The sequence below is a fragment of the Mycosarcoma maydis genome, chromosome 3, assembly GCF_000328475.2.
Source record: "Mycosarcoma maydis chromosome 3, whole genome shotgun sequence".
Classification (NCBI taxonomy): Eukaryota; Fungi; Basidiomycota; class Ustilaginomycetes; order Ustilaginales; genus Mycosarcoma; species Mycosarcoma maydis.
In genome coordinates, this window is record NC_026480.1 from 320,442 (window position 1) to 331,864 (window position 11,423).

The 11,423-nt window shown below is 55.3% G+C and overlaps 3 protein-coding genes across 3 annotated transcripts; 2 read left to right on the forward strand and 1 right to left on the reverse strand.

The window, feature by feature from the left end:
• Positions 1-994: 994 nt before the first annotated feature.
• Positions 995-1,747, forward strand: UMAG_10811 (uncharacterized protein; the record flags this gene model as incomplete). Its single annotated transcript, XM_011389686.1, has 2 exons — positions 995-1,299; positions 1,477-1,747. The coding sequence occupies 2 exons, from the start codon at positions 995-997 to the stop codon at positions 1,745-1,747; spliced, it is 576 nt and encodes a 191-aa protein (XP_011387988.1).
• Positions 1,748-2,379: 632 nt separating this feature from the next.
• On the forward strand, positions 2,380-4,575 carry UMAG_10812 (uncharacterized protein; the record flags this gene model as incomplete). Its single annotated transcript, XM_011389687.1, has 1 exon — positions 2,380-4,575. The coding sequence occupies one exon, from the start codon at positions 2,380-2,382 to the stop codon at positions 4,573-4,575; it is 2,196 nt and encodes a 731-aa protein (XP_011387989.1).
• Positions 4,576-4,707: 132 nt separating this feature from the next.
• On the reverse strand, positions 4,708-10,515 carry UMAG_01544 (uncharacterized protein; the record flags this gene model as incomplete). Its single annotated transcript, XM_011389271.1, has 1 exon — positions 4,708-10,515. One exon carries the CDS (start codon positions 10,513-10,515, stop codon positions 4,708-4,710), a length of 5,808 nt encoding a protein of 1,935 aa, XP_011387573.1.
• Positions 10,516-11,423: the final 908 nt, after the last annotated feature.

An 11,423-nucleotide genomic window follows, 5' to 3' on the forward strand; every position in this document is an offset into this window, starting at 1 on the left:
TACACAAAGAGCTGAGGATACTGCGTAAATTGTGAGAGCGACGATTCCGGAGATGCTGTAGGTAGCCAAGATGCAATCGGGTAAGTAGGTCGGTTGAATGAAAAAGAATTGGCCTCGAAACGAGAGGGTAGTGGAGGTGATGCTCTAGCGCCGCAGTAAGGCTCGAGTGTTGCGTGGTATGTTTGTGTGTGGGATGAGGGATAGCGGTCGAAAATGCAGCGTTGAGATGGTTGACGATGATGATCTTTTGACACCTTGTTGCCTGTGCACAAGTGGAGCAAGCGTCTCGAGTGAAAATGCAGGCAGCAGGCGGGCACCAATCCAACCGACCTGGGTCCCAAATAGCAGACAACGCGTCCAACCACAAAGCCGTGATCGCTTGTCCGCTTATGTAATTATTATGATTCTGTGATTGCTTCAAGTCCTCCACACGCCATTCAGTCGTGAGTGATTCACGATGGACTTGCTTGGCAGGTAATTCACGATTGTCGCACCTTTTCGTAATCTGTGAATATTGTGATTGCTGCTGCTGCTGCTGCTGCTGCTGCTGGTAGAGTGTGGGCGCAGGCACAATTGGCTCAGCCCACAGCTGCTCACACAATCATGAATCGTGAATCACGAATGATATCACAGCCAAATCGTCAACATGCACTGCACGCTGTGATTCACGATTGACTCAGATACAGCCCAAGCAGAACCAAGTGAGTTGCGAACCTGTAACCTTAACCACATCCCAACCTCGACTCGAACCCTGAGCGACGATCCACGTTTCTGCTACCCTTGTTTCACCACCATCGCGATCTTGAACTCGTGACTGCACCTGGCGCACCTGGCGCACCATCCCTAGATTGCTAGATCGCTGGCCCTTTCTCTCCGGCCACTACCAGCTCGTCCACCTCCTGTGAACTCATCTTTCTTCGACTTGAAACGCACTGGGCCCCGCCCCAGCTGGGTCTGCCAAACAAGATAATCACCGCCTCGTGCATACATGGCCATGTCATCAGGGATCGGGTCGCTGTTTTCTTCGCTCTTCTTCTACCTGCGTTCGCTCCTCTTCTCCAAGCATCTCGAGATATGCGTGGTCGGTTTGCAAGCCGCTGGAAAGACGTCGCTCGTCAACCTGCTCTCGTCAGGACAATTTGCCGATGAAATGGTACCCACCGTTGGCTTCAACATGCGCAAGGTACGGTCCGGCAATACTACGATCAAGGTGTGGGACATTGGCGGCCAACCGAGGTTCCGCAGCATGTGGGAGAGGTATTGCCGTGGCGTCTCGGCAATTGTCTTTGTCGTCGACTCGTCCGTCCCACTTCCAAGCGCAAAGAGCGAATCAGGCGGCACGTCTACAAGCTCAGCCGTCGCGCCAATCACTTGCTCTGCTGCTGCTGCGGCCTCGGCGACGTCAACAACAATAGCATCAAAACCTGAGGCTTCTTCCGCGTCTGCATCGCCTTCGGCTTTGGTGGCAGGACAAAGCACCCAAAACTCAGCGGCCTGGAGCGTGGCTTCCGAAGAGCTGCATGCCTTGATTGAACGGCCGCATCTTTCAGGTGTACCGCTGCTCGTGCTGGCCACCAAGAACGATATCAAGGGCGCAGCGAGGGTCGACGACGTCATCCGCGTAATGAAGCTCGATACGATTGCAAATCGCGAAGTGAGCTGCTATAGCATCAGTAGCAAGAATCAGGTCAACATTGACGTTACGCTCAAATGGCTAGTTGCAAGGAGTCCGGTGGGGCAGCGATGATGTCAGATGCACCGCTGCATCGCTGCACCGCTGCAACCATTGCAAATTCATGTCGGTAGTTCAGTTGTCTTGTGACTTCGCCTCGGTATTGTATCTATCACATTCTCACCCTGGCGTTTCCTTGCGCATTACAATACCCAATCTCTTTGTACATTTGGTGCTCAAGTGTGATGACCTTTTGCGTTGCCACCTGGAAAAGCGTTGATGACAGCATGACTATCAATGCTTGGTTGTACCTGAACAAATCACGAATGCTGGCTCTGACAGATGAGGTTTGAGAAGCTCATGACTGCAATCACGAATAACTTAACTTACTGCATTTCCCGATTTGCGATTCGTGATTCGTGATTGCCGAGATAATTGACTGATGACTGTGATACTGAGAGCTCCCTTGAGACACGCTTGGACCACGCCTGTCTGCTGTTTCATGATGTTGCAACTCGTGACTGCGAAATGCTGAAACAAGCAACACTCACAGACTCACGACTCGCGGCGTGGTGACTTGGAAATTCGTAATTCGTACTTGCACGTGTTGTCAACCACTCCACGCTCCTGCTCCTGCTCCTGCTCCTGCTCCACACTCCGTGCTCCCGCTGTTCTCTGCCTGAATCTCTGATCACCATTCTTGCGAGATGTCGGTGGACGACGCACATGCGGAGCGGCTCGTCTCGAAAGCCGCGTCCGCCGCACACCTTACTGCCACCTCATCCGCCTCGATTCAAACGCTGCATGCCGCCTCGCTTTTTCAACGAGCTCGACTCGAATCAAAGCAGGACGACACGTACCTCTCGCTAGCACCCACGTTTGTCTCGCTACATCAGCAGGCATCTTTGTCGAAACAGCTGCTTTCGTCGCTCGAATCGTTTCTCTCCTCGTTCCAGTCGGATTTGTCCACGCTGTCCACGCAGATCTCTGCGTTGCAGACAACGTCGCATCACATCGATTCGAGATTGGATGCGACCAGGGATGTCGAGATGCAGTTGGCGCAGTTCTTGGCGCACATCGCATTGAGTCCAAGAATCGTCGATCTCTTCTTTGATAGCGAGCCAGACGCTAGACCGGAACTCTGGTTCAAGGCGGTCAAACAGCTCGAGAGGGTTTTGGAAGCTACGCGGCCTAACGCACAGCTTCCGCTGCTTTCTCCCCACAACGGCTCGGCTAACGACGTTGCAGCAGTGGCGCAAGTGAGAGCAGTTGCAGAAGCGTGCAAGAACATCGTGGCGTCCAAGCTGCGTTCCTACCTTGTCTTACCGCATGCAACGATCAGGTCTTCGGTGACAACCAATCTGCAGGTGCTCCAAACGAGCGTCTTGCTCCGACATCACAAACCCATGTATGCTTTTCTCGCCAGGCAGATGCCGAGGGTAGCCATCGATGTTCAGAGGAGCTATGTCGGTGCAGCAAGATTATACTTTGAAACCGCGTTCCGCAGATATACGCGCAGCTTGGGCGTCGTTCGAAAGCGATGGGTCGAGTCGACTGGTTCAGCCGAGTTGATAACCGATCCACCATCTACGAAACCCATCGACATCGCAACCACCATTTCCAGCTTGCACACTGGAATGGCCGCTCTCGCCACAGCCACAAGCACCACGTCCTCCTTGTACCCGCCACCTCGACCTGCCGGCAGCACGCCTTGGCCGAACGCACAAGATCCGACGGATACCGACGCCATGAGCACAGACGGCTGGCTCTTCCCCACGGCGCGTCTGCAGTACGCCCATCTTTCAAGCTCCTCTTCCACTGTGCTGGGCTACCTAGCCGACGATTCGCAATACCGCGCGTGTCCCGAGAACCTGTTCCGAAGCTTGTCGTTGGTGTTGATGGACAACGCGTGTTCGGAGTACACGTTTCTTGTACGCTTTTTCGAAGGTGTCGGAGCGCAAGAAGAGGATGCATCTGTTGAGAGTCGGCAGCAGAAGGGCAGTGTTGCATCGGCGTCAGCAGGCATGGATGGCGAGGAAAGCGCTAGTGTCAACGCCGAAGCGGTCGATGGCGACGAGCGCGGACCAGAGGCAAGTGTAGTTCAATTGAGCGGCGTCGAGCAGAAGCAGATGCAGGGTCGTGGTGCGAGCGATGAGATCTTCAAGCAGATCTTTGAACCTTGCGTATCGACCTGGACTCGGTTTGCGAAAACTCTGGTTTCTCCCGCCGCTTCGACAGGCTCCGTGTTGGCTGCATCGGCAAGCTCAGTGGTCTCTGGCTCGTCGGGCGCAAGCGCTTCAACGAGCATCGCCACGAGCGCGAGCGGCTACTTTTCCCTGCTCACCATGATCCAACTCAACGAGCGCATCCTCTCGACTCTGCATTCAAGAGGCTGTTGCTCGGCGCTACTAGATTCGGCATTGATGCGCTTCAAAATCGATTGCTACCCACAAGTCAAACGCTTTTTGGACGACCAGATCAACGCTCTATCTCATCTCTCGTCGCCCTCCTCTGCCGTGTCTACCGGGCGAATGTGGTCGGTGCTTTCCAACCTATCCTCGTCGTCGCCACCCACCCAACTCACTTCTTCGTTCGCCTCCACCTTGGTCATTCGTTACGCCTCGCTGATCACGAAAACTCTTTGGGTACTCCACGACTCTGCTGACCAACCCATCCTCTCGAGCCTCATCCGGCTACGCTCCGAACTAGCCACGCTCATCACCACGCACAAGCTTTCTGAATCCTGGTCCAAGCACGATCGGCTCACAGCGGTACAGACACTGATCCATGCTGTCGAGGCGATTACAAGTGCAGCTTCTACCGCGTCTTGCTTCTCGAGCCACGCCAAGATTCAAAATGAATTTTCCTTCTGGAACGACGTCCTCGTGTCTCTACGAGCGTAATCACGAATTGCGCACGTTCGGACCAGTCACGAGTAGCCATGTCACTTTGTGGTTTGCAAACCAGTTAGGCGGGCGAGGTACGAGCTGGTATGCGTGAAGCTGAGAGCCAAGAGAAATCGAGGAGATGCGAAATTACGACTCGTCAGGAAGAGTGCTTAGACTGGAATCGTGTCGGAGCATTGCCTGGCGTTGGACGTTTTCCTTGTGGTACTGCAGGTCGGCGACGATGGCGGAGGAGCCGGGATGCGAGTGGTTCGGATGACCTGGGACGTGCAGTGGTCTATGGTCGGCGTCCGAGTTCTGATCCACGTGCATAGGCTGCTCTGGGCGCGTCTCGCACTCGTCGCGCTCACCAAGCTCTTGGTGCGACTTTGGCGGTTGCTGCAGCTGTTGTTCGCGCATCTGTTGCTGCTGACGAAACCCAAGGCTAGCTTTTAGGCTCATGCTGGGATTGTAAAGTGTCGTCATACTCGTTCCGCTCGAGCTCGTCCGAGCACCCGCTTCGCTACTCCACCTGCTCCTTGCACTGTTCAAGCTCGACACATTCCGGTCCAGACTCTTGAACAGCGCCTGGTCTCCACCCGCCACGCCATGGACGCCATCTAGAGAGTTGGTCACACTCGACCCGCTCGAACTGCTATCTAGGCCATCATACACATCACCCGCTGGTGAGACACCCGCCAACTCGGCCGCAGCCTCGGCCTCGTTGGCTGCATCCAGCTCCTCGATCAGACTGCGCATCCAAGGGTCCTCCTTCAACTGTGCCGCCGTAGGCCTTTGTCGCGCATTGATGGTCAAACACTGTCGAATAAACTCGATACCCATCGGCGAGAGTTGGTTTGCATCTGGCAGAGCCGGATGCTGCTCTGCCATTCCAATGTGGAACATAATTGCCCATTCATTGTCAAAGTTGCTCCACGGTCGTTTGCCTGTTGCGAATTCCAGAACGACGCAGCCGAGAGACCAAATGTCGGCAGCCGCGTGTGGCACATCCGGTGTCCCCTTGATCACCTCGGGCGACATGTACATGGGCGTTCCTTGCAAGCTCGCCATGGCTCCTGCAGGGCCACCTTGCTTGCCGCCTTCCATGCCTTGCGCCACCATCCCAATGTTGCCCAGTCCACCCGTCTTGCGAGAGCGCTGGATCGTGCGGCTGTTCTTGGCCAAGATCTTGGCCGCGCCGAAATCCACATATTTGAGTACACCCATGTGATCCAACAGGATGTTGTCCGGCTTGATGTCGCGGTGAATGATTCCCTGCGAATGCAGATAGATGAGCCCTTCCAGCATTTGTAGCGTATACACCTGAATCACTGTCTCGTCTTCGATCCTGCCGTGTTCAAGCAGCGCTGCTAGCGATCCTCCCTGACAGTACTCTTCGAAGATGTAGACTCGATCGCGATGCACCTCGATGCCGTAGTACTCGACAATATTCGGATGGCTCAGCATCGACATGACCTCCATCTCATCCTTGATCTGCTGGTAAAGGCTGGGCGTGGACGAAATGTCTTGGAAGCGGATCTCTTTGACGGCCATGAGACCACCACTGTCGAGGTTGACGGCCAAGTACACAGTACCAAACGTACCTCCGCCAATGAACTGACCCTGCTGCCAGCGGATGGTGATCTTGGACGCCGATTGAGCGAGAAACTGCAAGTTGCGGTCCTCGAGCCGCGTGTCATCGAGCACACGTCCGATCAGGCGCTGCTCGAGATCCAGTTCGTGTCTAGCAGCATCCCATTCGAGCACCTTGGAAATCCAGCGCTCCTCAGTAGACTGCATAGCTGTGTCGAGCTTGTTGAACAAGTTCTGAGCGCCGATGCCTGGACCAACCAATGCCGGCTTTGTCCTTTCCAGCAGTGAAGCAGAATCACCGTTGCTTTGCACTCGCAAGTGCTGGAAGTCCTCCGAGACGTTCTGCACGGCGTCGGTACCTCCGATCGTGATGCGGTTGCGTTCGGCCTTCTCGCGTTCAAGTCGCTCCTGTTCTTCCTGCGCCTTGGCGACACTGCTTCTAGCTCCGAGAATATCAAAGTGCGAGATCAAGAGCGCCATACACGACGCGACCTTGGCGCGAAGCAGGGCAAAGTCTTGCTCGTTAAGCCGGAAGATGTTTTCATTCGACGTGATGTGGTTCGCGTTGCCGAGCGCAGTGACGGCCCACTTGAACGTTTTTCGCTCGCTCGGCACGCAATCGTCGCAGATAAAGGCAATCCAGTCGATCGCAAGTCGACCGAGCGCCAGCGTCATCTGATCTCGAAGACGAGCCGACTCGATGAAGGGCAGTGCACGACGACCGTGTTCAGCCGCCATCGAGTAGCAATTCTGAATCAGCTCGTCACAGCTCACGCCGAAAGCTCCCGCTGCCGTATCGGTCGTGGTCGATCGAGGAGTGCCGCTTTGTCCACGTGCGCGCACGCCCAGACCACGAAGACGGCGACGGATCTCGGGTACCTTGCGGATAATGGTGTCAGAAAGCATGTAGACGCCCTTGTTGATCTCTTCAAGGCCGGACTGGACGCGACTCATGTGCGCCATCTGGTCGTTGAGCGTCTCGAGTGGGAAGCCGGCTTGTCCATCTTCGCTTCCATCGTCAACGTCTTCGCCGTTGCCAGTGTTGTCAAAAATACGTTGAAAATGTCGTTTGGCCAGCTCGAGACGTCCTTTGGCGCCATCAGCGATGAGTCGGACGCGGCGGTCGGCAAGTGCAATGTCGACACGAGGCATGATATGATGCATCACCTTGCCAGTCCACATGAATGGATCACGTGGACTGAGAAGCAGGATGTACCGAGGACGATCGTCATCAGCGTCGTCACCAGTCCCCGGTGCATTGGCGCCGACGGTGCTGGCATTTGCTCCTGGCTGCTTTTCGATTTGCTCTCGGAGCGTGTTGGCGTTGCCGACGCCAGCTATGCCGGTCGCGTCGTCGCCGTCGTCGCCCTCGGCATTGAGTGCGGTGGTTGTCGCTTCTGCAGCCATGGCCGAGCCTTCTTCGCCTGGTCGTACGCGATGTAGACACTTGCACACGAGCTCCTGAATCAGATCTGGTTTGTCCTGCAGGCTAGGCTCTGCGACAAGGTAGATGCCGTTCTCCTCGAGCGCCTCAGTGTAGACGAGAAAATAGTCGTGATCGATGAGCGTTTGCATGAAGGAGCTGAGAGACATGCCTCCATTGTTGGCTACATCGCTATATTCAGCGACGGATCGGTCGTCCGCGTCGAGATAGTCGGACGAGGGTCGAAGGTTGCCAAGGTCGTACTCGGCTGCGTTGTCGAGCCGATTTCGAATGTCTCTTGCGAAGCCGAGCAGCTTACGAGAACGAATTCGCACATTGTCAAAGACGCTGTGGATCCATTTGGCACGGTCCTCGAGCGTAATGAAATTCTTTTCCTGACCAGCGCGGCCAGCGGTAGGTGGCGGATCGGACTTTGCGAGGCCCACAGGACCAGATGCCGGGTTGGGTAGCCGTCTTGCGTGCGGGTCTTGATGGGCTATGGTTGCTGTCAGTTCGCGGTTGAAGTAGCGGGCGATACGATCAAAGAGTTTGTTAACGAAACGCGTAATGTTGATGGCGACGATGATGTCACCACCCTCGATCGACTCTACGGCTGTGCTGAGAAAGCGCCATTCGGGTTCCAGAATCTCGGTTTCCTTAAAGTAGACACTAGCCTTGAGCTTGAGGCGCAACAGCTTGAAGAAAAACTTGAGCGCGCTACGCAGCACGTCGTCGTAGCCCTCAGCGATGCACGGGCTTAGATCCCAGCCACGCTCGGGGTCAGCGACGATGATGCTGGTATAGTGGAGCTTGACTCTGCACGCCATGGCAAGTGCGGTTCTGAGGTCGTCGGTAAGCGAATCTACGATCAGAACGCTTGGCTCGGCGAGTTTGCCGGCGTAATCGAGACGCAATCGGAGGGCACCCTGCATGAGGCGCGTGGGGAAGCTTATGAGCGTGATAAGCTCTGGCTCGAAAGGGGGCAGCGCCATACGCTTGAACTCCTTGTGGTACTTCAAGATGGTCTCTTTGGCTTTTGTGATGAGCTGATAGAGACTGGCAAGAGTGCGCTTCTCGAAGGTCGACTGGAGCGAGCCCTCCTTTTGGATCCTCTCGACAAAGGTACTATCGTCATCGGCAGCGGCTCGAGCGGTGCTTTGCTGGTCTCGATGATTGTGGCTTTGCGACTCGCCTTTTTTGAGCTGGGTGTCATAGTCTCTAGCGTTATGTGAAGTAAGTTCAAGGGACTCGGAACCCGTCCATTTGCGGAGAATGCTGATTTGGAGGCGCAGCGAAGTGGTGGTGTTGTACCAGCTGTAAATTGCGGCGAGCTTGGCTTGTACGTCTGCATCACCCCATTCGGGAACGATCTCGATCGCGCGCTTCGTGGACGGAAATTGCTCCTCTGCACTGTCGATTCGTTCAAGAAGCTGGCCGATCTCAGCGAGTACCTTGTTCTTTTCGGCTAGAACTGCCGCTTCTGCATCTGAGTCAGCTTTCTCGGGCTCGAAACCTCTGGAGGCGTCTTGCGCTGAAGGGTCTCGTTCCGGGCTTGCTACTTGCGCCGATTCGGAAGGGGTAGTGACGGGGGAAGCAGAGGAAGCGTGGAGACTGGAGCCATCTGCGAGTGCGATGTGGTGGGAACGACAATCTCGGATTTCTTGGACAAGGTCCTTGAGCATCTTGCCAAAGCCTTCCTTGAGACGTTTTTCTTCTTCGTCGGTGGCGTCTCGGTGCATGCCACGACCTCGGAGGGTTGCTTTGATGTCGAGCCAGCGCTGATAGCTGAGCTCCTGACGCGAAAGATCGGGTGTGTCGACGGAATTGATTCGTTTTGTTTCTGACTTGAGAACTTCGGAATTGAGGACGGAACCAAGCATGCTCTGCCACTCCATGCGGTGTTGAGGATTAAGGATGGGTGTTTCGTGCTCGTTGGGATCGGCCGGGGTGTGAAGATCGAGGGGGAAGCTGGGGCCAGGGGTTGCAGTGATACCAGCGCCGGAATCGACCGGGAGAGCGGTTGGGTCGAGAGGTGGACCTAGCGCACGTTCCACAAGGGAGCTAGCTGTAGCGAGCTGTAAGCACGGCTCACCGTCCCAATCGTCGCTATCTTCGCTTGCGCTCGCGCTGGACCAATTGAGCGTTGCTCGATTGGAAGGAGGAGGTATGGATGCCTTTGCTTTTGCCTGGTCGTACGAGCTACCGCTGCGCGAAAAGTAGTCGTACTCATCTGTTGACGCAGCGGCTTGTGCGTTGCGTCTCCTTCGCGCTTCCACTGCCTCGTCTGCGCTGCTGTTGCTAGCATAAAGGTCGTCGTCATCGTCTTGGTCGTCATCGGAATCGGCAAGAAGGGCAGCATCTTGTCGGCGCTGACGCTCAGCTCTGCGCTTCTCGACGTTGACTTGACGGGCGACGAGGCTGGTGGTGGGATGGTCAAAATAGTTGGGGTCGTTGGAGAGATCACGATCTTCTGGTAAAGGCTGGGAAAGGCTGGTGGTGCGTGTGCGTGTGGTGGTGACATGGCGAAGAGAGGAGCTGGAGCGAGGTGCGCGCCGCGGCTGTGTGCGGGTGCCCAAGCCTGCGGCGGGGATACGCTGTTGAGTTGGACTGTCTTCGACCGTCGGTGCGGTATCAGTGTCAGTTTGATGCGGCTCTTCAACTATGCTGTCATGAGGTTCGTGCAAAGAGAAGCTGACGCCTCGTCTCTTGGATGGGGAAGAGAGAGAGGATTCGGGATGCGAGTTGATGATTGACGGTTGTTGGTGCTCTACTTGCTCGTGCTCCTGTTCCTGTTCCTGTTCCTGTACCTGTTCCTGTTCCTGCTCCTGTTCCTGCTCCTGCTGCTCGTCTTGTTCTAGGATGGTTGCTTGGACGTGAGGGCTGGGTGCAGCTATGCTACTGCTCGGGCCTGCATCCCTGTCTTCCTGGCTCGGTTCCGACATGTCGGCGACGGCCGCAATGATTGAGGGCTCTCTGTCGGGCGCTGACTACTACCGCTGTGGAGAGACGAGTATGGGTGAGTCGCAATTGTGATGCAAAGCTTGCCCGTTGGTTGCACGAGTGGTAAGAGCAGCTGCCAAAGATCTACACAGCGCCTTGATGCACGATTCGTGATTCTGCGTTTGAAGTAGTACATACGCACAAGTCGATCTGTGCGATGGCGCCGACACACCACCGACTTGCTCATGATTTGGCCCATTCGTGATTGATTAACGGTTCGTGATTCACGATTCACGATTCACGATTCACGATTCACGATTGTGGAGTCGGCGAAATACGAAAGTGCGACACGCGCACGGCGACACGCGCGTGGCGAGAAACAGCAGAGTGTTACGTCGTCGTTGTGTTTGATCTGAAAAGTTTTACAGTCTTGAGTCACGTGATCTTCAGTAGAGTCGACTTAACATCTCATACCCTATGTCCATGGCCCACGCAGCTGTGGCCCCGAGCCAATCGTTAATCGTAATAATCGTAATAATCGTGAAGCGAATCACGAGTAATCGTGAATCTCGGTAGCTCCAGCACATTCACGATTCGTGGTTCAGAGAAGCCGACTTCCGACAGGGTCCCAAGCTCTAGCATATGTGTTTGCTCTACATGGCCAAGCCATCAGTTGACAGCACATCATCACCTGCTTTTGATCACAAACAAAAGTCGACGTTTCGATCCAGTGGTGGCAACCTCGAACCGCCATTGCTTCCATTGATCGAATCCCATCGCATGCTTATCAATTTCACGCTCCCAATCGCAATCAGAATGCCGTCGCACGGTCCAACCGCCATTCTCGAGTAAAGCAAAAGGCCTGCCTCTCTCGTTGCCTTGCCTCTGCGCCGTTGTATCAACACATCTA